Genomic DNA, 27,369 nt, shown 5'->3' on the forward strand with positions numbered 1-27,369 from the left:
ATATTATTGGGCTATGGGGTTTCCCTATATTTTAATGTGCTCCTATTGGTCCCAGGCGTTCCCACCAATTTTATGTCATGTGACCAGTATCGAGTTACGTCATGACCTTGAATTTAAGCAGCCCCCTTGCCTAAGGTGTGTGAGTAGGGCAGGCGTTGCCCTGGATGACCTCAAATATAAATCACACAATTGCCTAAGTTGTATAGAGATTTCTCCCAGTACACCCGATCAGTTTCTAGTTTCTGGTGATTCCCTGGGGGCAGAGGAGGGATGGGATGGGGAGGGGGGAGTGGTGACCGTGAATATGTCAGCCAAGTGTGTAACCTGACACGGGAAGCCCTTATAGCGACCGTGAGATCGTTACACTGAAGGATGATTATTGTTAATGAAGTAAAAGATCCACGCAGTGGACACCAAGTGAAAAAGCTACTCCTTATGTTTCAGATCTAGACTGCCATAAAAATGCGAAGGAACGAAGTTGTAGGCTAATTCACAATCGATTTATTGATCTTAAACATGACAAGACAACGAAATTATTAAAGAAACATCACACAAAAAAATTTTATTTAACAAACGCCTTACTAACATGGGATCTATGGTGGACAAAGTGATCTGCTGGGGATCGACATACGACACTAACCAGAACACTACTCACTCTATCTGACTACATACACGTGAATCCAGGTTATGGCATCAAACTACGCCACCACTAAGTATCTATATTCTACCATACAAAAAAAAAGAAAAATATGGTTCGAAAGAACAGGGTGCTAACAAATATATATTACAGCCCTACGTCGCAGCAGCGAATACTTTACCGTCCTACTGGTCAAGGTGGCACACCATGATGCGTTCGGCGACTCAAGTCAGGGACGGCGGCAATCTGTTATTGAATGCGGGTTCCCGAAAAATGCAAGTGCTCGGTCTCGCGTTCGGTTAATTCAGAACGCAGGTACTTCTCTATGAGCCTCTGAAACCCCGATGGATTCCAATGTGCAGGTGGACCCCTTTGCTGGTCTGCCAAATAATTTGACTCCGTGCCTCGATTGTGCGTGTCAGACTACGTCAAATGTTTAGACGGCCGACTCAAGACAAATAAGTACACGCACACGTCACTCGTTGTGACCGTGATGATATAAGCAGTACCTCTGACGGTTCAGAAGGTGACCGCCACAGGCTCTAAGTCGCACACTAGGAAAGGACACAAGTCTCACCGTTTAGGTAGGGACCTGCAGTTCTTTACTAGCGAAGCGCCAGTACAAGAGACTTGTACAAGAGTGATCCTTCTTCCTTCCTCCGTGTTTCCTCCTCAGCTCGGTTCCAAAAGCACATTTCTCTTTTTTTTACTTCTCCCACTTTCGCACAAGCCAAGCGCGAGCTGGTGCCTGGCATTCTAAGCTCGGAGAATGGTCTTTGCACTGCAAACCGATTTGACCAATCAGAGACTTTAAAGTTAATTGGCAGAAAACGGAAGAAAAAGATTCAGCTTTGAGGCCTCTTTCCCGCGCGTTTGCCGTGTCTTTTGCTAACAAAATACAGGGTGGAAGCACAGCCCTCCATAAACAGCTTGTTCAGAATAAGAAAACTGCCATCATATGTCCCCCTTTCTATTTTCTTCTCTACTCCTTCCTCCTACTGTAGCTGCTGCTGTCGTGACCGCCAGCTTTATTCAGTAAAGGGTTTAATGTGCGATATGTGATGCACTCCTGCCGATCTTCCAGATCTCAGGAACTCCAGCTCATACGCATTCTCGTGCGCGACACGGAGTATCCGAAGCGGTCCATTATACACATTGAAGAACTTTTGGCACTGTCTCTTCTGTTTGTTTGAGGGCCTAAACGAGCTGACGAGAACCTTCTGTCCAACACGAAATTCCCGGACCCGAGCCTTCTTATCTTCTCGCTCCTTCCAGCTTCCCGAATCCTTTCCAGCGCCATCCCGATTATCTCTCTGTGCGGAATCTATTTCCGCCGGGGAAATTCCACCAGCTCCCGTACTTTCTCTGCTGGATTTCTGTTCTTGAATACAGTTATCGGTGCCAAGAGAGTGGAACCATGTGGAAGTTCATTCACAACATTTTGGAAATCCCGCAACATCACGTCCCATGTGCTGTGCTGTCGATGACAGTATATACGACACAGATTTTCCAGGTCCTTCATCCATCGTCCGGCGGGGTTCGAACTCGGGTGATGTCCCGATATGTAGATGGGTGCCATCCTGTATCTCTCCAGAGTGTCCTTCCATCGTTTTGACCTGAACTGAGCCCCGTTATCTGTAATAATTTTGTCCACCCTTCCTACTTGCGCTAGGAAGTCTTTCGTTAACGTTTTGCAAACGGTGACTGCCGTGGCTCGTCGTAACGGAGTAAATGTAACAAACTTCGATGTTAATTCAACGACTACTAAAATGTAACGGAAACCACGCAGAGTGGCCGGGAGCGGTCCCATTAATTCCGCGGCCGCCATGTGTCGCAATTTGTTTGGAACGATTGGATGGAGAGGTGCCTTCATTGTCTGGCTGTCAGGTTTTACCTTCTGATAGGTCTTGCATACGTATAGAACCTTCCTTATGCATCTTTCAAAATTGTTCAAATGGCTCTGAGCACTATGGGACTTAACATCTGAGGTCATCAGTCCCCCAGAACTTAGAACTATTTAAACCGAACTAACCTAAGGACTTCACACACATCCATGCCCGAGGCAGGATTCGAACCTGCGACCGTAGCGGTCGCGCGGCTCCAGACTGAAGAGCCTACAACCGCTCGGCCACAGCGGCCGGCTATACGTCTTTCCATATGTTTAAAATGACACAGGTCCTTGAATTTAAGGAAGCATTTCCGTGGTCCGAAGTGACAATAACTTAAGTGTGTGTACCAGATTAACTTATTGACTAGCACGTCTGGTATACAAAGGCTCCATATCGTGCTGGTTGCATTGCGTCGGTGGAATAAAATCCACTTCCTTACCAGGTAGAACGTTCGTAATTCGACTTCCTGGCGGTCCTTCCAACGTTCTTTCAGCTGCTTCAGTTCCGGATCTTTATCCTGCTCTCTTCTTATATCACGCAATGATGCAGTCATGAAGTTCTCGAAAGCGACTCCCCGCAGACAGAATAGACTAAAGTGACTATCCTCCGCATCTTCTCCCTTTTCATCTGGTCTCCCAATCGGTGAACATGAAAGTGCGTCCGCAATCACATTTGTTTTTCCCGGGAAATGTATGATGCTAAAGTCAAATTGCTGTAGGAATAAAACCCACCGTGTCAGCCTGTCGTGTCCCAATTTTGCCAACAGCAAAAATTCCAACGCTCTGTGGTCTGTAAAGACATGGGTCTTGTGTCCAACTAGGAAATATTTGAATTTTTTGAAAGCCCTCACGATAGCCAGTGCCTCCAACTCAGTTACTGAATAATTCCTTTCGTACTTTGTAAGGACTCGGCTCCCAAATGCTACAGTCTTGTTTACTAATGTCCTCTCTTCCATAATTTGCTGGAATATTAATACGCCAAGACCTGTCTTCTCTGCATCAGCCCACATGCAAAAATCTGCTGTTAGGTCAGAGCGAGCTAGGAAGGGTGCCTCCACAAGAGCCTTTTTTAGCGAATTGAATTCATGATCCGCTGCCTCGTCCCATAGCCCCGGTGTCTTCTTTCCTGTTAAGGCACAAAGCCTTAGTGCACCATTCTCTTCCGTTCTAATGAATTTCTTATAAAAATTTAAGACGCCCAGGAACCCTCTGAGGTCCTTCCTAGTCCGTGGTCTCAGGAATTATGCTATAGCGAATTTTTCCGGATTAGGTGCAATTCCTTCTGCAGAAATTACGTACCCAATAAAATCCACCTTCATCGTTCCGAAACATGATTTTTCTAAATTAACACCATGTTGCCTTAGTGTTCCTAGCAGTTCGCCAAGGACCTTCTTGTGTTCGTCCTAAGAGAGCTTTGCGACGAGGATAACATCAACATAGGACGTGATGTCGTTCCTCAAACTCTCCGATAAAATTCCGTTCAGCCCCCTGATAAATGTTGCGGACGATATATTGAGGCCAAAGGGCAATCGCCGGAACTGATAGCAGTGTCCTTTAACTAAGAAAGCCGTGTATTGACGACACGAAGGGTGTAACTCAATTTGCCAGAAACTTTAACTGAGGTCAGTGGACGAAAAGACTTTGACCCCATGAAATCTTTGCAAGAGATCTTCCAGCTTTTCCGGACGGTCTGTTTCTGGCAAGATTATCGTGTTAATCTGCCTCGAATCAAGCACCAGACGTATCGATCCATCTTTCTTTTCAACTACTTGAAGTGGGTTATTGTATGTGGACACACCGGTTTCAATGATCCCTTCTTTCAGCATCCTCCGTACATCTGTTCGGCTCTCTCTCTGTATGCGATGGGAATGAGATAAGGTGGGACGAAGAACTTCTGATGTTCTTTGACACGGAACGCATACTGGAAATTATTGATCGCTCCTGTCTTAGGTCGGAACACTTCCATGTTGTTCAGTAGCACGATTTGTAGTTCTGCCCTCTCCTCTTCCGTAATATTGTCAATACCACAAACGCTCTCTTGTATCGCATGACGGACGTCGTCCTCGGTATAGTCTCCGTCATAGCGGTAATCCCTACCATCTCTCGGCACTTTTTTCTTCTTCACTAAATTCCAGTCATCTGAACCTGTGCAGATCTTAAGGCACCTCTCCGGGGCTTGCTCTCGTATTGCCCGATCAATGAAACGAAGCATGATGCTTTTATCCTTATTTAATGTCGCTGTACCACGTCCTAGATCCACTATTGCATTATACTCGCGTAGAAAATCGGTACCGATAATCAACTCAGTTGTCAGTTTCGGTACGATCAGGAAGTTTCCCACCAGCAGCTCTAGCCTTGTCTGCATGTTTAATTCAGTTACGTTCTCCACTGTTGCTCCTTTTACCAAAAAATGTTCAAATGCGTGTGAAAACTTATGGAACTTAACTGCTAAGGTCATCAGTCCCTAACCTTACACACTACTTAACTTAAATTATCCTAAGGACAAACACACACACCCATGTCCGAGGGAGGACTCGAACCTCCGCCGGGACCAGCCGCACAGACCATGACTGCAGCGCCCCAGACCGCTCGGCTAATCCCGCACGGCTGCTCCTTTTATCCTTAGTTCCCTTACCGATAGTTCCGCGCAGTCTTGCAGTCCCATAACACATTCCTATACTTGCACTGGTAACCTACTGATGTCATGGAGATGCTCAGTCAACTCCAGTGGCAGGAACTACAAGAGAGATGTTTTCTTCATAACGATGTAGTTTACTGTTGAAGTTTCGAGAACGTATATTCCTAGAAGAGTTAACCAACCCTATGTACACACATTTGACAATTCATGCTACCCTTCTTTGTATATACTGAATATCTCCTGTGAGTCCTATCTGGTACAGTCCCACACATTTGCGCAATATTCTAAGATGGGTCATACAAGCGTTTCGTAAGCAATCTCCTTTATTGACTGATTACACTTTCCTAACATTCTCCCGACGAATGATAGTCTTTTACCTGCTGTTACCATGATCAAACCAATGTGATCATTCCATTTCCCGTTCCTACGGATTGTTAAGCCCTTGTTACAGGACGAACGAAAGTATTCAAGAAAGATTATGGTCTATTGAAGCGCTCAAACCTCCTGGGCCCGAACTAAAGCTCGTACAAGATCTTGTAGAAGTGGTAAACGTAAACACAACGTACCGCTACTGGCATAACAGTGGCAAACATTCACACGACAGACGGCCGCCAAGCACGCAACTGGTTGCCAATCGATTAAAAACTCGTTCATCGAGTATAACAAGCATTCCATCCAGATATTTCTATGTGCTGATTGATTTCAGTTGTGACTCATTTACATTGTAGTCATAGGATACTATGTTTTTTCATTTCGTTGAATATTTATATTTCTGTTCATTTGAAACAAGTTATCAATTTTTATACCATTTTGAAATCCCATCAATATCTGACTGAAAATTTGTGTAGTTTTTTCTTTTCCATCTTCACTAAAGAAAGCTGTGTTATCTGCCAAAAGTATGGTGTAACCATTAGCATTCCCCATCAGAGACAACATGAACAGTAGGGGTCATAATACACTTCTCTGGGGCACTTCCCGACATCTGTCAATAATTCACCAACCAAGATAATATGCTGCGCCCTCCCTACAGAAAACTCGTCAATCGAATCACAAATTTCATTTGATATCTCATACGATCGTACAGCCATAAGTAATATTTAATTTCCCCTGCAATGGTGCAGCATTTCAATTACGAGGTGCGTCACATCGGAATGTGATTTTGCACAAAGGAGAATGAGAGAGAGAGAGAGAGAGAGAGACAAGATGGGGGAGAGCAGTTATCAGCACAGTCCAAAGCTATTCGTGGCAAGGGGCGCGCAGATCGACGTACCCGGGAGAGAGCACCTGCACCCCCTCCGCTTGCTCCTCCTCCCCCCCAAAAATGTTCGTAAGCTAATTTTCCATCCTGTTTAGCCAAAAGACCGAGTCATCCACAAGACCGAGCCATCAGTTCAGCATCAGTAAGAAAACTAGAATATGCAATGCATATATGTTCACGAGGGGGGAGGTAACAGGGGGCGAGCAAGAACGGGCCCTTGTCGCCCCCCCCCCACCCCCGCATTTGGAGTACAAAGGCATTATCCATTTACTAAATGGATAACCATAAGTTTTCTGGGACATAATAAAATTTTAATGTCATCTATAAAATGTAGTTATTATGGTACAATATGACTCGAAGCTGAAGAATTCATTTAAATTTTAGAGTTTTGCGACCTCATTCGTCCCCCTCCCTGGCTGGAACAATTTCCACTGACACCCATGATCTAATGGCTATTGAGGAATAGTAAGTACATTTGCACCTATCTGTCATGAAATATCATTAGTATTTCGTCATTCACCTCTAAGATAACATTAACAGCCACCTCATACCCTTTGCTCGTATCCTAGGTACATTTTCGCGTCAGTAGGAAGACTACATCTCGTTGGCTGCCATCGCTTAATAGGATGGATGGACAAACGGTTCAAAGCCGGGTCGACTTCAGACACGAAACGCCCTATAAATTCTTGCATGGGTTTAATCATGATTAGCACCAAACAGAACTTTGGACTAGTAGGGTTTATAAAATACAAATCACACCACTATTGACATTGAGAAAGAGAAGCAGACTTGCTGGATATTTTAAACATTATTGTAATACGTGTTGTGGACTGTGCCATTGGTGACTGAGTTAGCCAAGCACGAAACACAAGTCAACTCTGTTTCACTTAAACAGTGTCTGTTATTATGATCATTTTGACTCCTTGAGCATTTACGCATGTATGTATTAAACTGGGATCTAGAAACGTTTCGTCCCGCTGGAGCCCTCAGTGGTTCACAACCCCACTACAGGCCACAGCAGTCCACCCACCCCACCGCCGCCCCTCACCAAATCCAGGGTTATTGTGCGGTTCGGCCCCTTGTGCCCCCCCCCCCCCCCCTGGGAACGTCTCATACCAGACGAGTGTAACCCAAAAATTTTACGTGATAGAGTACTTACGGTGTATGCATACGTGGAAACTGTGTTTGCGCAGCAATCGTCGACACAATGTAACTTAGGCGGATAAGGGGAACCAGCCCGCATTCGTCGATGTAGATGGAAAACCGCCTTAAAAGCCATCCACAGGTTGGCCGTCACACCGGACCTCGACACTAATCCGCCCGGCGGATTCGTGCTGGGGACCGGCTCGCCTACCCGCTACGGAAGCAGCGCGTTAGACCTCGTTGCTAGCCGGGCAGGCCCTTGGGCATTCTTTGGCTCCAAAAGAATCATCTGCTGCATCACAGATATTTCGGAAATGTTTGTACGTATTTTTCTGGATTGAGCTCCATGCAGTATTGTTATATTTACCAGATCTTGTATCAATTAAAGTTAATCGTCGCATAAATACACTCCTGGAAATTGAAATAAGAACACCGTGAATTCATTTTCCCAGGAAGGGGAAACTTTATTGACACATTCCTGGGGTCAGATACATCACATGATCACACTGACAGAACCACAGGCACATAGACACAGGCAACAGAGCATGCACAATGTCGGCACTAGTACAGTGTATATCCACCTTTCGCAGCAATGCAGGCTGCTATTCTCCCATGGAGACGATCGTAGTGATGCTGGATGTAGTGCTGTGGAACGGCTTGCCATGCCATTTCCACCTGGCGCCTCAGTTGGACCAGCGTTCGTGCTGGACGTGCAGACCGCGTGAGACGACGCTTCATCCAGTCCCAAACATGCTCAATGGGGGACAGATCCGGAGATCTTGCTGGCCAGGGTAGTTGACTTACACCTTCTAGAGCACGTTGGGTGGCACGGGATACATGCGGACGTGCATTGTCCTGTTGGAACAGAAAGTTCCCTTGCCGGTCTAGGAATGGTAGAACGATGGGTTCGATGACGGTTTGGATGTACCGTGCACTATTCAGTGTCCCCTCGACGATTACCAGTGGTGTACGGCCAGTGTAGGAGATCGCTCCCCACACCATGATGCCGGGTGTTGGCCCTGTGTGCCTCGGTCGTATGCAGTCCTGATTGTGGCGCTCACCTGCACGGCGCCAAACACGCATACGACCATCATTGGCACCAAGGCAGAAGCGACTCTCATCGCTGAAGACGACACGTCTCCATTCGTCCCTCCATTCACGCCTGTCGCGACACCACTGAAGGCGGGCTGCACGATGTTGGGGCGTGAGCGGAAGACGGCCTAACGGTGTGCGGGACCGTAGCCCAGCTTCATGGAGACGGTTGCGAATGGTCCTCGCCGATACCCCAGGAGCAACAGTGTCCCTAATTTGCTGGGAAGTGGCGGTGCGGTCCCCTACGGCACTGCGTAGGATCCTACGGTCTTGGCGTGCATCCGTGCGTCGCTGCGGTCCGGTCCCAGGTCGACGGGCACGTGCACCTTCCGCCGACCACTGGCGACAACATCGATGTACTGTGGAGACCTCACGCCCCACGTGTTGAGCAATTCGGCGGTACGTCCACCCGGCCTCCCGCATGCCCACTATACGCCCTCGCTCAAAGTCCGTCAACTGCACATACGGTTCACGTCCACGCTGTCGCGGCATGCTACCAGTGTTAAAGACTGCGATGGAGCTCCGTATGCCACGGCAAACTGGCTGACACTGACGGCGGCGGTGCACAAATGCTGCGCAGCTAGCGCCATTCGACGGCCAACACCGCGGTTCCTGGTGTGTCCGCTGTGCCGTGCGTGTGATCATTGCTTGTACAGCCCTCTCGCAGTGTCCGCAGCAAGTATGGTGGGTCTGACACACCGGTGTCAATGTGTTCTTTTTTCCATTTCCAGGAGTGTAGTTCCAGAATATATCTGGGGTCATAATGATGTTGGAACACGCGTACGGTTGGCTTCTCAATATTCTAAGCGCGTCGCTGAGCTTTATTACTGTATTGTCGTTACGTGTTATCTTGTCAAGTCTGTTCCAAATGAATATATGTCTAGCCTTATCCAATGAAAAAGATCAGTGAAGCCTTTTCTCATCGGTACGAAGTCGCTTTTTCAATGAACGCATCATCATCTGCAATTAATTTCCTAGAGAGTCTACAGACACCCTACTATCCACAAGTGACACCTTTGATTCTACACGCATATTAACATTGATTCTGTGTTTGATAGTAAATACGTGTACTCAGACTTAACTCTCATCCAGTTTCTTCTGCGTTCGTCACAAGCATAACCAACTCTTAATTATTCCACAGTTTTGGGCAGTGATGTGCAACATTTTTACCATCTAACAGTTTAGCAATGCAAATCTGTAAGCCTTAGCAATGAATGTACAAATATAACATATAAGAAAGTCGTAAAATGCAGACAGCTTAGTTGTACGACGCATTATCGTGTGGGTCATAAGTGATTAGTAGTATACGGGTAGGTTAAACAAATAAACAAATACAAGCTAATGCACAGTTAATTACTAGTTCACTGTCTCAAAGCGCCACACTGCTCGAGAAAGTTGCAAGATTATCTATCAATCAGATCGCTATATTGGAGCTGTATAAGTGTCAATGAACGCATTTCTTGTGCGCTGTTATTTGCCTTTTCTTTGACATGGAAGGTCTGTAAATCTTTTATTATTTACCTGAATGCATCTTGTTATAACAGCTACAAGGACGTCTTTTACTTTGTAATAACCTTCAATATAGCGGGAGTATTATGTTGACTAATGTGTTGAACTTAATTCTGAGCATAATGTACTTCACATCATAGATATAAAACTAAAATACTCTCCATCTGAGAAATACAGTGGAACGTTTCTGGATTTCTCTGCCGATGAAGATGTATTTAATAAGTGAATGCATCACAACATAGTTAACACCAAAACAGATGTAGAAAGAAATCACCTACCTTCTTTGCTCCAATATCCGTGGCCTTCCTTCTGACAGCATCAAAATCGTCCTCCTGCCCGATATTAGCCTGTCAAAGAAGAGGGAAGATATTTATTTAAAGTTAGTAATATTTAAATTGCATAAACTAAAGGAAACTCAAAGAAAAATCAGTAGAATATTTAAAAAGAAAAGTAATGATTTTAATAGTGTTAGCTGTTCAAAAATGGTTCAAATGGCTCTGAGCACTATGGGACTTAACATCTGAGGTCATCAGTCCCCTAGAACTTAGAACTACTTAAACCTAACTAACCTAAGGACAGCACACACATCCATGCCCGAGGCAGGCTTCGAACCTGCGACCGTAGCGGTCGCGCGGTTCCAGACTGAAGCGCCTAGAACCGCTCGGCCACACCGGCCGTCTGTTAGCTGTACCGAGCGAAGTGGTGCAGTAGCGAAGACCCGATTCCTTTTCGGGGGAGATCGTACTTGGACAAAGTGATGCCTCATTGTTTTCCTCGTCCTCCTCCAGCTGAGGTAGTGCGCCGGCTCTCGTAGATCTCGATGTCGACAGAAAACGGTTTTCTTTCTTCCTTTCAAAGACGGGGAGACGAGGGGTTATTATACGATAATATAGTCGTCCCACAAGTTGCTGCTCTACGAGCTATGTCAACTGCTGAGAAACACACGAAACTGCTATCGAAAATACACTGCTTCGCAAAAAAAGTGAAGCAGCAAGAAAGAGACGAGAGAAACTTCACTTGTTGAGAGGGTATGTCATGCTGTGTCAGGAATTACAATATCGAGTGAAATTTACAAACAAGTTGGAAGTATTAGCCCACAAATCAGTAAGACGTTGCACCCACGCTGGCCAGGATCCACGGCCTGATTCGGCTGGGAATTGTAAAGACGCCGTATCCTCTGCTGACGGAATCTGGCCCACAGCTATTGTAACTGGTCCTCGATAGCCACTGGGACGGAGTGACTTCCGAACTGGCCCCACACGTGTTCTATTGGGAACATATCTGGGGATCTTACTGGTCACGGGAATACCTTACCCTCACGTAGCGAGTTCGTAGAGACTCGTGCCACATGTGCATGAGCAGTGACCTGGCACCAAGATACTGTCGCATGAGAGGTAACACGTGAGGCCGTGGGATGTAACGTTGTGCCGTCACAGTTCGCTCACTCACTACCAGCCGTCACCTAAAGTCATGCCCGATGGCTACCTACACTATGACGCCAGGAGCACTGCAGTGCCTCTCCAAATCACTGGAAAAATTGGAAATTTGTGGTAAGTTCCTATGGGACCAAACTGGTGACGTCATCGGTCCCTAGGCTTACACACTACTTAATCTGACTTAAAACTAACTTACGCTAAGGACAAAACACACACACACACACACACACACACACACACACACACACACACCTATGCCCGAGGGAGGACTCGAACCTCAGATGGGGGGAGCCGCGCGAACCGTGGCAAGGCGTTGAGACCACGCGGCTACCCCGCGCGGCAAAACATTGGAAGAAAGGGTCCTCTTCCCAGGTCTCTGCCATAATCGCCGACGACGGTCATCCGACGTAGTGCAGAGTATTGATACGATGTTGAACAAAGTGCGATGTCGTTCGTCAGCAGTCCACGATTGTCAGTCACGGCACCACTCCAAACGTAGCAGTTTGCGTTACAGTGTCAATGGCAGCCGACGAGTAGTACGGTAACTCCGTAGCCCGGCTGCCGCTAGTCTCCGACCCATGTTGCGAGATGACACAGAATGTTGCAGAGGGTTCATTACTTGCTCCCGACTTGCAGGCGCAGATGTGAAGGGGTTTCGATGTGCTTGGTGTACAATACGGCGGTCCTCCCTTGTGGTGGTGAGACGTGGTCAACTGGAACCTTGACGATGAGTATGCCTGCCCTCAAATTCCCGTGCAGTCTAACATCGGGCTGCTGTCACACCCTAATGCTCCACAAGTCAAGCACTGCACGATTCGACCAGCCGACCAAATTTAGACCGATAACGAGGCCCCTTTCGAGGTCTCTCAGATTCAGATAACGCTGTCTCACAGCTCCTCGTCCTTCACGGTGATCTCTCAACATCTGACGCTGATCGCGCCACTTATACAGCATACCGTGCGAGGCCTGGTAACAACACTAAAGGCGAACAAAACAAATACATCCCCGTGGCCGTTCTACCTGTCACACAGAATTACAACTCTCAATCATTTACATACCACCGATGATGTGTATGTGCACGAAGTTACACTGTCATCCGACCGTATATTCTGGGTGTTGCACTTTTTTTTCAGGACGTGTATTTATTGATATGGAACACAGACACGTCACAAATTTGGTTTCAAGTTCGACAGAGGTGACGCCACGTCAAAAGGCCAGATTCAGTTTCAAAAAGTTCTAGAAGTACACTATTGGCCATTAAATTTGCTACTCCAAGAAGAAATGCAGATGTTAAACGGGTATTCATTGGACAAATATATTATACTAGATCTGACATGTGATTACATTTTCACGCAGTTTGGGTGCATAGATCCTGACAAATCAGTACCCAGAACAAACACCTCTTGCCGTAATAACGGCCTTGATACGCTTGGGCATTGAGTCAAACAGAGCTTGGATGGCGTGTACAGGTACAGCTGCCCATGCAGCTTCAACACGATACCACAGTTCATCAAGAGTGGTTACTGGCGTATTGTGACGAGCCAGTTGCTCGGCCACCATTGACCAGACGTTTAAAATTGGTGAGAGATCTGGAGAATGTGCTGGCCAGGGCAGCAGTCGAACCTTTTCTGTATCCAGAAAGGCCCGTACAGGACTTGCAACATGCGGTCGTGCATTATCCTACTGAAATGTAGGGTTTCGCAGGGATCGAATGAAGGGTAGAACCACGGGTCGTAACACATCTGAAATGTAACGTCCACTGTTCAAAGTACCGTCAATGCGAACAAGAGGTGACCGAGACGTGTAACCAATGGCACCCCACACCATCACGCCCGGTGATACGCCAGTATGGCGATGACGAATACTCGCTTCCAATGTGCGTTCACCGCGATGTCGCGGTAGATTTTATTAGTTTCCAGATTGATAAACAACTACTCCGTTACAAGGGAAGGCCTCAGACATGGCCAACCAGCCGCACGGTTAAGGGCGCCTTGTCACGGTTCCTGCAGTCCCCCCGTCGGAGGTTCGAGTCCTCCCTCGAGCATGGGTGTGTGTTGTGCTTATCGTAAGTTAGTTTACGTTAGATTAAGTAGTGTGTAAGCTTAGAAACCGATGATCTCAGCAGTTTGGTCCCACTCGACCTTACCACAAATTTCCAAATTTTCCATGGCCAACCGATTCGCCTCTATTTTGGAGGTCGCTTGTGTACAACCGAAAATGAACGACCCTTAAGATATTTTGGCTCAACGCCTCTCCGGTTCTGAGAAAATCACCCCGTAAAGTACATGACCACCAACGACTCAAAATTGACGAAATCGATAGATAATTGAAAATTAAGCATTTTTCGTCATCATATATGACGTCCGCAGACGCATATTTTTTCTAGAAATCGAGGAAATAAACTGTCACTACTGCTGCTTAGGTATCCACAAGCTAAACGCTGTTGAACGAAAGCGCCGCTGATGTAGCTAGCGAAGCATCTCGCTGTGGAGCAGAGAACCTGTTTTCGATTCTCTAATGCATTATACACTTTTTTTTATTTTTTTTCGGTATCGAAATTTCTAGGAACAGGACGGTTAACAAGATAATCGATAAGGAATAATAAGAAAGTGGCAAACAATTTTCTCAAACGACCTGGATTGCTGAAGAATTATAGCCTTCTTGTGTGAAAACAGTTCCGAGTAAAATTGCTGTGAATTCATCAGGTAGGACCACAGACAGCTGACTGCGCGATGCTTGTTTACAGCGAGGAGCGGTACAGAACTTCATTTGGAGATTCCAAAATTGCAGTGTTCTTCTGGAAGCCACTGGACAACAGCGCGGATGTAGCAAGAATATACAGCATAATTCGTGATCAACTTTCAGCACTAATTTATCAGCGATGTACTGTGCTGTATGAATTAAAATTAATTCCCGAAGAAGGAATATTTTTGAATAAAAACCAACTTTGTTTTCTGCCAAATCTTCGGAAGGAAAGTTCTAGTTGCGCGAAGAAGCATTCGTTAAATGTTCTTGATGCAGCGAGTATATTTGCTTCGAATGTTTATATAGAAGTATCATCTATGTAGTTGATCGAAGGAAAATGAGGATACGTAACAGAGTGGGTGAAAGACCCACTGTAAGGTGAGCAGGATTAAAATTTTAATTTTGTACTACTCAAAGTCGTTTGAGTCATTTATTTGCCTACCTTGTTATTATTCCTTGTTGATTACCTTATTAACGCTATTCCTACCAACTTCGTTAAGGAAAAAAAAATACAAGTGAAAGAAACTGCATAATGCATTATTAGGGGATCGAACACAGGTTTTCTACTCCCAAGCGAGATGCCTCGGTCGCTACACCAGCGACGATTTCCTTGAACAGTGTTTTCCTTATGGGTACATAAATGGCAGTCGTAACAGTTTCTTTCCTAGATATCTAGGAAAATACGGGGTTACGAACCCTACACATGATGATAAAAATGCTCAGTTTTCAATTATCTATTAATTCCGTGAATTCTGCGTCGATTACGTGTCATGAACTTTAGGGGTGGTTTTCTGTAAAACGAGGAGGAGGAGGAGCGGGAGAGGGAGGTTGTTGAGCCAAAATCTTTTACAGTCTTTCACTTCAACTTGTACACATGCGACCTGCTGAATATGAGCCGAATCGGTTGGTCGTGTCTTAGGACTTCTCATTGTTCGTGTAACTCATGAAGGCATCGTGAACTTTCGCCATTAACACGGAGTCTCACGGTGATACGACGCCTAATAATATTCAGCTATCCTTATTTTACACCGAGGTGACAAAAGTCATGTGACACCTCCTAATATCGAGTCGGACATCCTTTTACCCGGCGTAGCGGAGCAACTCGACGTGGCATCGACTCAACAAGTCGTTGGTAATCCCCTGCAGAAATATTAAGCCTTTCTGCCTCTATACATGTCAATGTTTTTGTAAGCGTTGCCGGTGCAAGATTTAGTGCAAGAAACTGACCTCTTGATTATGTTCCATAAATGATGGACGGGATTCATGTCGGGCGATCTGGGTGGCCAAATCATTCAGTCGATTTGTCCAGTATGTTCTTCAAAGGAAACGCGAACAATTGTGTCCCTATGACATGGTACATTGTTATCCGTAAAAATTCCTTCGTAGTTTGGGAACATAAAGTCCATGAATGGCTGCAAATGGTCTCCAAGTAGCAGAACCTAACAATTTCCAGTCAACGATCGTTTCAGTTGCACCAGAGGACTCAGTCTATTCCGTGTAAGCACAGCCCACCCACACCGTTATGGAGCCACCACCAGCTTGGACAGTGTCTTGTTGGCAACTTGGGTCCACGGCTTCGTAGGATCTGCGTCACGCTCTAAACCTACCATCAGCTCTTACTAACTGAAAGTGGGACTCATTTGACTAGGCCACGGTTTTGCAGTCCTCTAGGGTCCAACCGAGATGGTCACAAGCCCAGGAGAATCCCTGCAGGCGATGTCGTGCTGTTAGCAAAAGCACTCGCGTCGATCATCTGCCACCGTAGCCCATTAACGCTAAATTTCGCCATACTGTCCTAACCGACTCGTTCGTCGTACATCATACATTGATTACTACGTTATTTCACGCAAAGTTGCTTGACTGTTAGCACTGACAACTCTACGCAAACGCCTGTTCTCTCGGTCGTTAAGTGAAGACCATCAATGGTTCAAATGGTTCAAATGGCTCTGAGCACTATGGGACTTAACGTCTATGGTCATCAGTCCCATAGAACTTAGAACTACTTAAACCTAACTAACCTAAGGACAGCACACACATCCATGCCCGAGGCAGGATTCGAACCTGCGACCGTAGCAGTCGCGCGGCTCCGGACTGAGCGCCTAGAACCGAGACCATCAATGACAGCATTGTCCGTGGTGGGTAGTAATACCTGAAATTTGGTTTTCTCGGCTCACTCTTGACACTGTGGAACTCGGAATATTGAATTCCCTAAGGACTGACCAAACGGAATGCCCCATGCATCTAGCTCCAACTACACTCATGCTTATAAATTAAGGATAATTGCAGAATGTGGTGCCACACTACGTGGCACTACATAAAACTGGTGCTAATAGCATAGGCACATAGGAAACGCACACGACACACATCTGTAAGTTCACAGTATTGGTGATAAGTTGAGAAAACCGTCCTGAAGCACATGTGCTACAAAACGCCACTGTTTCCTGCGCATGTACGCCGACATCAATATGGGATATGATCACCATGCACACGTACACAGTCCGCACAATGGGTTGGCATACTCTGGATCAGGTGGTTGAGCAACTGCTGGGGTATAGCCTCCTATTCTAGCACCAGTGCCTGTCTGAGCTCCTGAAGTGTCCTAGGGGTTTGAAGACATGCAACGATTCGTCGACCGAGAGCATCCCAGACGTGCTCGATGGGGCTTAGGTCTGGAGAATAGGCAGGCCACTCCATTCGCCTGATATCTTCTGTTTCAAGGTACTCCTCCGCGATGGCAGCTCGGTGGGCCGGTGAGTTACCATCCATCAGGAGGAAGGTGGGGCCCTCTGCACCCCAGAAAAGGCGGACATACTGGTGCAAAGTGACGTCCAGATACACCTAACGTGTTACAGTTCCTCTGTCAAAGACATGCAGGCGTGTACGTGCACCAATCATAATCCCACCCCACATCATCAAACCACGACCTCCGTACAGGTCCCTTTCAAGGATATTAAGGGGTTGGTATCTGGTTCCTGGTTCATGCCAGATGAAAACCCGGCAACAATCAGTGTTCAGACTATACCTGGACTCATCTGTGAACATAACGTGGGACCACTGTTCCAATGACCATGTAGTGTGTTCTTGATACGAGGCTTTATGGGCTCTCCTGTGACCAGGGGTCAGTGGAATGCACCTTGCAGGTCTCCGGGCGAATAAACCATGTCTGTTCAGTCGTCTGTAGACTACGTGTCTGCAGATAACTGTTCCAGTGGCTGCGGTAAGGTCCCGAGCAAGGCTACCTGCAGTACTCCGTGGCCGTCTGCGGGCACTGATGGTGAGATATCGGCCTTCTTGTGGTGTTTTACACTGTGGACGTCCCATACTGTAGCTACTGGACACGTTTCCTGTCTTCTGGAATCGTTGCCATAATCGTGAGATCACACTTTGTGGCACTCGGAGGGCCCGTGCTACGACCTGCTGTGTTTGACCAGCCTCCAGTCGCCCTAGTATTCTACCCCTCGTAACGTCATCAATGTGCGTTATTTGAGCCATTTTCAACACACAGTCACCATTAGCAGGTCTGAAAACGACTGTACACTTACTCACTGCACCGTACTCTGACATGCACCAACACACCTCTGCGTATTTGGACTGTTGCCAGCGCCACCGTGTGACGACCACAGGTCAAATGCACCTCACGGTCATATCCCGAGGTGATCTAAACCCGCAAACCGCCCATAAGAGCGTTGGTTCACCATGTATCAGCATTATCCTTAATTTATGAGCATGAATATATTATTCTGTTAACTCCCGTCGTGCGGCCATAATCACGTCGGAAACCCTTTTACATGAATCATCTGTGTGCAATGACTAGCTCCGTCAATGCACTGACCTTTTATGCGTTACCTACCGCCATGTGTTCATTTGCCTATTGGTGTCCCACGACTTTTGTCACCTCAGTGTATATTTGCGTTGTATCTTGGCTTTATCGTTTTAGGGGAAACCGTGAAACAACTCATTCTGGATAACCAGACGGGGTTTGAATCACCATTCCTCCAAATGCATGTCCGGAGTCTTACCACTGCGCCACCAACCAGGACTTTCGCACTGACTGAGCAACCGTAGTGGTCGTGCGGTTCCAGACTGAAGCGCCTAGAACCGCTCGGCCACTCCGGCCAGTCACTGAACGGTGTGCTCGTGCTTTCACCAGGATTGTGCTCTTTCGCCAGAGATGCCTCAGATCGCCATTATCCTACTTTACAGAGCAGACAAGCGTCGAAGCCCCACATTCTGCGAAGAGTCGTGAACGTTCAACCACTTAGCATTTAGTAGTCATTTCACTGCCCTGCTCATGACAGTAGGACGTGGACATTCGATCAGCTTCGTCGTTTTCGAAATACTCGTTCACACAGTATTCCGTAATAATAATCTACTCTTTGGCAAAGTCGCTTATCTCAGTGGATTTCTCCATTTTCGCCGGCCGGAGTGGCCCAGCGGTTCTAGCCGCTTCAGTCTGGAACCGCGCGACCACTACGGTCGCAGGTTCGAATCCTGCCTCGGGCATGGATGTGTGTGATATCCTTAGGTTAGTTAGGTTTAAGTAGTTCTAAGTTTTAGGGGACTGATGACCTCAGATGTTAAGTCCCATAGTGCTCAGAGCCATTTGAATCATTTTTTTTCCTCCATTTTCAGTGGGTATCTTCGCTAGGGTAATCACACGTCCATCTGCTCGGCTTACTTTGCTTGCTGCTTCACATGCCCGCAACGCCACCAGGAATCATCCAGCCTTGCAGTGGGCAGTGGTCATACTGTTTCGCGTTATCAGTCTGAGGATGGCACAACAGCTGAAAGGCGATCGTATATAAATACATTTAATAACAGTCTGGGCGTGAAATGCTGTTATTTGTAGAAGGCAAGTAAACAGAAAATAATAAATAAAGGCTGCTTTTTATTTCCAGTTGCCGGTCACAGAACTATACTGGCAATTAATTTCGATCCGTAAAGACCACCTACAGATCTGAGTACTAGAAAAAGTGCTGACACATCCAAGTCACATATCTGAGTATGATACAGTCCAAATATCAAACTAATCCAAGCATGCCAATCGTGCCAAATAACTGAATGAATTTTTAATGCTGGCTTCGAAATAAATATATCCGAAGTCTACAGTTCATTATTTAATAAAGCAAAAATTGTTTTTCTAGACTCAGCTAGACAACAGATACGATACTTCAGAAGTTAACAACTGTGTCCGAAGATAGGTGTGAGTGAAGAGGAGATTCAAATCTCCGTCAGGCCATCCAGATTAATTTTTTTTTCAGACACCTGTCAACCGCATCAATCTACTTGCAGAAATGCATGATACACACTGTGCTGTCTTACAATACATTTATTCACTACCAGTTTCGATCATGGACCATATTCACAATGGAAAAATATCTATTGTGACAACTTCACATGGCATACATTCTATTTAACCAGGGTGGTATACGCCATTGCTTGTATTGTATTGTATCCTATTGAACTGGGGACCTGGAAACGACGGAGATGCTTCGTCCCCGCCGTAGCCCTCAGTGGTACACAACCCCACAACAGGCTACAGCAGTCCACTCACCCCACCGCCGCCCCACACCGAACCCAGGGTTATTGTGCGGTTCGGCCCCCAGTGGACCCCGCCTCCGGGAACATCGCACACCAGACGAGTGTAACCCCAGCGTTTGCGTAGTAGAGTAATTATGGTGTGCGCGTTCGTGGAAACAATGTTTGCACAGCAATCGTCGACATAGTGTAACTGAGGCGGAATACGGGAAACCAGCCTGCATTCGCCGAGGCAGATGGAAACCTGGCTTAAAAACCGTCCACAGACTGGCCGACACACCGGACCTCGACAATAATTCGCCAGGCGGATTCGTGCCGGGGACCGACACGCCTTCCCGCGCAGAAATCGCTATTGCTTACTTGAAAAAGTTGACACTTAACGCCGTAATACAGGCTTAACCAAGCAGAAAACTACGTTGGAAACATGAAAAACAACGTTGAAAATACACTCCTGGAAATGGAAAAAAGAACACATTGACACCGGTGTGTCAGACCCACCATACTTGCTCCGGACACTGCGAGAGGGCTGTACAAGCAATGATCACACGCACGGCACAGCGGACACACCAAGAACCGCGGTGTTGGCCGTCGAATGGCGCTAGCTGCGCAGCATTTGTGCACCGCCGCCGTCAGTGTCAGCCAGTTTGCCGTGGCATACGGAGCTCCATCGCAGTCTTTAACACTGGTAGCATGCCGCGACAGCGTGGACGTGAACCGTATGTGCAGTTGACGGACTTTGAGCGAGGGCGTATAGTGGGCATGCGGGAGGCCGGGTGGACGTACCGCCGAATTGCTCAACACGTGGGGCGTGAGGTCTCCACAGTACATCGATGTTGTCGCCAGTGGTCGGCGGAAGGTGCACGTGCCCGTCGACCTGGGACCGGGCCGCAGCGACGCACGGATGCACGCCAAGACCGTAGGATCCTACGCAGTGCCGTAGGGGACCGCACCGCCACTTCCCAGCAAATTAGGGACACTGTTGCTCCTGGCGTATCGGCGAGGACCATTCGTAACCGTCTCCATGAAGCTGGGCTACGGTCCCGCACACCGTTAGGCCGTCTTCCGCTCACGCCCCAACATCGTGCAGCCCGCCTCCAGTGGTGTCGCGACAGGCGTGAATGGAGGGACGAATGGAGACGTGTCGTCTTCAGCGATGAGAGTCGCTTCTGCCTTGGTGCCAATGATGGTCGTATGCGTGTTTGGCGCCGTGCAGGTGAGCGCCACAATCAGGACTGCATACGACCGAGGCACACAGGGCCAACACCCGGCATCATGGTGTGGGGAGCGATCTCCTACACTGGCCGTACACCACTGGTGATCGTCGAGGGGACACTGAATAGTGCACGGTACACCCAAACCGTCATCGAACCCATCGTTCTACCATTCCTAGACCGGCAAGGGAACTTGCTGTTCCAACAGGACAATGCACGTCCGCATGTATCCCGTGCCACCCAACGTGCTCTAGAAGGTTTAAGTCAACTACCCTGGCCAGCAAGATCTCCGGATCTGTCCCCCATTGAGCATGTTTGGGACTGGATGAAGCGTCGTCTCACGCGGTCTGCACGTCCAGCACGAACGCTGGTCCAACTGAGGCGCCAGGTGGAAATGGCATGGCAAGCCGTTCCACAGGACTACATCCAGCATCTCTACGATCGTCTCCATGGGAGAAGAGCAGCCTGCATTGCTGCGAAAGGTACACTGTACTAGTGCCGACATTGTGCATGCTCTGTGGCCTGTGTCTATGTGCCTGTGGTTCTGTCAGTGTGATCATGTGATGTATCTGACCCCAGGAATGTGTCAATAAAGTTTCCCCTTCCTGGGACAATGAATTCACGGTGTTCTTATTTCAATTTCCAGGAGTGTATGTAAGAGCAGTAAGTGCGCAGCACCTTTTTTCAGACCCAACAATACCCAGCTTGAGCCTACAGCATCCAGATTTAGGTTTCCCGAAGCTTCCATGAATCGAGTAAAGCGAATACTAGAGTAGTTTCTTTGATAAGCACACGACCCACGCCTTTCCACACCCTCGCCTAATCCGAACTGGTGCTCAATCTCCAACGACCTCTTTCCGGCGGGATGTTTATTCCCAATCGTCTTTTTTCTTCCTTGAAAATTTTATTGATTCTTTATCAGCTACACTGTACAAGTCATTTAGGTCTAATTTCGTTTCAACTTTTTGAAATCCGGAAACCTAACATATGGGGGATAACCGGGAAGGAAGGATGTCTTGGGCTCAACGTCCCGCCGTTGACGGTGTAATTCGAGACAAAAAATGAAATCTACGTATGGCATTTTTGGCCGGGAGGCCCCTTCTGAGATGTTTGGCTCTCTGGTGCAAGTTGTTTCATTTGACACCACTTCGGCGATTTGCGCGTCGATGATGATGAGGAAAAAACACACACTCAGTCCCGGGCAGAGAAAATCCCCACCCCGGCCTGCAATCGAACCCAGATCCCCGTTACCAAGTGTCAGTAACGCTAACCACAACACGAATAGCTGCGACCATTCGAGACAGATTACAAATCCGAATGTGGCACGAAATTGGCTTAGTGCTTTCCAAAGGCACCATTGCTTCGTGTTAAGGAAATCACAGAAAACCTAAATCTGGATGATTGGACAGGGATTTGAATCCCACTCTTTCCGAATGCATTTCTAATATGCCAACGACCACACTATCTCTCTCGATCTTACAGAGTGAAATAATGCCGTAGTAAAGACGGCGCCTTTGTTTCTTTAAATATGAACATTGAATTACACCAGCGTTCTGTTCCTTATCGTCTACCGATTTCTTTGTAGTGCATGCTGTTTAGATGCAAGACTTTCTGGCAGTATCCTTTGAAATCGAGAAATATAAGTATACTGAGCACGAAATAAGTATTCCCGTCACGTACTGCCTGGTATCATTGGAATCTGACATGGGATAATCGCGATTAGAGAACCGCATAAAACGAAGTGGCACAGTGTTAAATCACTGGTGCCATACTCGGTAAAAGCAAGGTTTAAATGCTGGTGCAGCTCTCCAAATTTAGATTTTCCACAGTTTTGTAAATCACATCGATCGACTGCCACGATGCTCCCCCTCAAGGTAGCTACTAGCAGTTCCTTCTCCAACAAATAGAGCAGTTGAGCCGGTGGTTAAGAGGACGGGGACTCAGTTTCCCGTCTAGCTATCCGGATTTAGATTTTCCAGGACTTCCATCAATCGATTAAAATGAAAGCCGGAACAGTTCCTTTCTAAAAGACAAAGCTGATTTTCTTCCCCACCTCTCTCGTAACTCAGCTTGTGCTTAGTTTATGACGACCTAGTCATCGACGGGATGCTAAATCCCATATATCACTCCTTTTTCTAGCTGAGATTGTCCTCCGTCTGTCATCGCCTCGTTACTGACGAAACGTTAAGCTCTATATTTCCTTCCTTATTCCGAATAGCTGCCAAAACATAAAAGATTTAAATTTTGCTTTATTTCTGTAAATCGGTCCAGATGGATGATGCGAGGCTTCTTTTAGTCGACGCAACGATCAGCTGCCTCTGCTTGTGTGCTCTGCCTCGAATGACCTCTCTGTTTACGGAATTACGGGTCCCAGTTATCTGTATTTATTCTTTGATGTACCGTTGGGACTGGAATCATTGTATTAACGCTGGACACGTACGAGCTGGGACAAGCCGCCGATCTTCATTATCAACTGTGCCTCCGTTCTAGGGATCTCTGAGTGTGCAAGGACTTGAGGTGTGAGCTGTTTTCCTACGGTAAATGCGCCTCGCCGAGTACACAGTACCTTACATTGCAACAATGGGTGACAACTGCCTCTCCTCAAAGCGCTTCCTGGCCAAGTGTTGCCTGACAACCAAGGTAGTAAGAGCTTGCTGTCTCCTACGTGAGATCGACGGACGTTGCTTAGCACTGGGAGCCACTCGACAAGCATAGGCAGAAGCGTACCACCTACAATATGCATGGTCTATCGAAGCTGATCCTCCACTGGGTAACTTTGGCAACTGTTAAGCTATACACCCATGAGCCAAAAGCATTATGACCACTGCCCATCACGAGGTTGAGTGCCTTCTGGTGGTGTTGCGGGCATGTGACGCAGTATAAGCGGAAGAGAGACAAATGGGCAGTCATTGTAGCGAGGCTACGGGCCGCAAATGAGGAAATCCACTAATGTAAGCGGTTTCGACAAAGGACACATTGTTGTGAGGCTGCAGCTGAAAACGAGAATCTCTGAAGGTGCGAAGCTGGTCGGCTGTTTGCGTACTACTGTTGTGAGCACCTATGGAAAGCGGTTGAAGTATAGTGGAAGAACACGTAGGCCGTATGGTACTGGACGTCCACTTCTCGTGACAAAACGTAGAGGTCGGAGGAAACACCACTGTGTTATCCAGGATGGGCAGCAATCTGTGGCAGATCTGACGACAGAGTACAATGTTGGTGAAGGCACAAGTGTTTCGGAGCTCACCGTTCAAAGGCCATTGTTGAACATGGAGCTCCACGTCAGACGATTCCTACGTGTTCCTGTGTTAATCCAACGACATCATCAGTTACGACTGCAGTGGGCACAGCATCACTGAGTTTTCACTGTGGATCAATAGAAACGTGTGGCCTGTCGAATGAATCGCATTTCTTGTTACACCAGGTCAATGATTGGGTCCTTACACGCGCTCAGCCAGACGAATGGGTGCTTGAAACGTGCACCGCGCCACAGATGCGGGCTAGTGAGGGCAGAATAATGCTATGGGGTACATTGAGTTGGGCATCTAGGGGGCCTATGGTAGTAATCGAAGACACCATGACAGCACGAACTACGTGAACATTACTGCGGACCACCTGCATCCCATCATGATTGAAGTCTTCTCTGATGGCGATGACATCTATCAGCAGGATAGCTCTCCGCGGCAAAAGGCCAGAATCGTGCTGCAATGGTCTGAGGAGAATGATAGTGAACTCACATTGATGTCTTAGCCAGCTAATGCCCCTAATAGGGTGCCAGTTGCGTACCCACAAACGACCGTCCCCTAATTTGCGGTAATTTAGTGACCTGTGAGTAGACATGCTTCTGGACACCTATCAAGGACTTGCAGCCTCTATGCCAAGCAGAATCGGCACTGTACTGTGTTTCAAAAGTGGACCAACACGCTATTAAACATGTGGCCGTACTCGTTTTGGCTCATCAGTCTAAATCTGAAGAGTACTCGACTGACGAATAAACTAAAGCGAATGCTGTTGTACTCAGAGTGTTCCCGTCGGCTCTCTTCGAAATTCCATTTAGTTCGTGGAATAAATTCTTCATTGTCGAAGCTGTTTTCTGAAGATGGATCAGCTTTGTCGAGAGGGCAACGCTTGAAACCTTCAACGACTACTGTAACACAATATTCTCGAAAGATAACTCACAAACCCGAGAGCGTCCTGGCACTTGTGGACGATACAGAGTCTGAAATCGAGGGCAGCAAAGCAAAACCAAAAACAATGAATTCTGTTTTCTGACGTTCCTTCACAAATAAAAACCCAGTGGTATTGCCACAATCTAACTCTCGCACCACCATAGGCGTCCACAACAGGAGGGGCAAGAGGGAACCTCTTGCCCCACACCCCACCGTCACCACCCACGGAATCTGACGAACATAGTTTTCGTTCATACACAGGGTGTAAATTTTAAGCTGACAAACCAGAATAACTCGAAAAATAAGCTTCACACGAGAAAATGTGTAGAATCCAAAATTGATTATTTTCGAGGGGGAGATCTGCTGGTGCTAAAATTAGCCCGCCACCCCAGCCCCGTGGGGGTGGGGCGAGAGGCAACTTTAAACTTTTAAATGGGAACACCCATTTTTTATTGTAGAATCAGATTCTACATAAAAAAACTACGTACATCTTGTCTTAAACATTTGTTTTCATTCTTGTTAGTTGGCGCTGTAATTCAAGAAAATCCATGTTCTCATTTTTGCGTGAAAAATGGTTACGGATAAATAAAAAATACTTATTTACTTCGTAAATTTTGATTCGATAAAACTAAAACTCTCCCTCTCTCCCCGTAGGGTGGGGTTTGAGAGAGAGGAATTAGAGTTTTACAAATGTTGACCCAAATATTAATTTCTTCCGCAGATTCGGATAAGTTTTGCTTGTTACGTGGTCATGAGGCCACACAACTTTCAATTATCAAACAGATTATCTGACTAGCTAACTAACTAACCATACATCCTACTTACTAACGAGTGAACTCATTAACTCACAGAGTAAACAAAGTAATCGATCTGTTGTAGAATTTTAGAACATGTTTTTTGCTCGAGTATCATGTCGTTTTTGGAAACTCAGAATCTACTATGTAGGAATCAACATGGATTCCGGAAACAGCGATCGTGTGAGACCCAACTCGCTCTATTTGTTCATGAGACCCAGAAAATATTAGATACAGGCTCCCAGGTAGATGCTATTTTTCTTGACTTCCGGAAGGCGTTCGATACAGTTCCACACTGTCGCCTGATAAACAAAGTAAGAGCCTACGGAATATCAGACCAGCTGTGTGGCTGGATTGAAGAGTTTTTAGCAAACAGAACACAGCATGTTGTTATCAACGGAGAGACGTCTACAGACGTTAAAGTAACCTCTGGCGTGCCACAGGGGAGTGTTATGGGACCATTGCTTTTCACAATATATATAAATGACCTAGTAGATAGTGTCGGAAGTTCCATGCGGCTTTTCGCGGATGATGCTGTAGTATACAGAGAAGTTGCAGCATTAGAAAATTGTAGCGAAATGCAGGAAGATCTGCAGCGGATAGGCACTTGGTGCAGGGAGTGGCAACTGACCCTTAACATAGACAAATGTAATGTATTGCGAATACATAGAAAGAAGGATCCTTTATTGTATGATTATATGATAGCGGAACAAACACTGGTAGCAGTTACTTCTGTAAAATATCTGGGAGTATGCGTGCGGAACGATTTGAAGTGGAATGATCATATAAAATTAATTGTTGGTAAGGCGGGTACCAGGTTGAGATTCATTGGGAGAGTCCTTAGAAAATGTAGTCCATCAACAAAGGAGGTGGCTTACAAAACACTCGTTCGACCTATACTTGAGTATTGCTCATCAGTGTGGGATCCGTACCAGATCGGGTTGACGGAGGAGATAGAGAAGATCCAAAGGAGAGCGGCGCGTTTCGTCACAGGGTTATTTGGTAACCGTGATAGCGTTACGGAGATGTTTAACAAACTCAAGTGGGAGACTCTGCAAGAGAGGCGCTCTGCATCGCGGTGTAGCTTGCTCGCCAGGTTTCGAGAGGGTGCGTTTCTGGATGAGGTATCGAATATATTGCTTCCCCCTACTTATACCTCCCGAGGAGATCACGAATGTAAAATTAGAGAGATTAGAGCGCGCACAGAGGCTTTCAGACAGTCGTTCTTCCCGCGAACCATACGCGACTGGAACAGGAAAGGGAGATAATGACAGTGGCACGTAAAGTGCCCTCCGCCACACACCGTTGGGTGGC

At 46.8% G+C, this 27,369-nt stretch overlaps 1 protein-coding gene across 1 annotated transcript in view; it reads right to left on the reverse strand.

Annotated features, from left to right (window-relative positions):
• LOC126184789 (argininosuccinate synthase) overlaps window positions 1-27,369 on the reverse strand; it is a 207,364-nt gene that overhangs the window by 103,365 nt on the left and 76,630 nt on the right. Inside the window, exon 3 of the mRNA XM_049927362.1 lies at window positions 10,444-10,512. Coding sequence (XP_049783319.1) covers window positions 10,444-10,512 — 69 coding nt within the window. The remainder of the gene's footprint in view (window positions 1-10,443; window positions 10,513-27,369) is intronic.

The sequence above is a fragment of the Schistocerca cancellata genome, chromosome 4 (genome assembly GCF_023864275.1).
Source record: "Schistocerca cancellata isolate TAMUIC-IGC-003103 chromosome 4, iqSchCanc2.1, whole genome shotgun sequence".
Classification (NCBI taxonomy): Eukaryota; Metazoa; Arthropoda; class Insecta; order Orthoptera; family Acrididae; genus Schistocerca; species Schistocerca cancellata.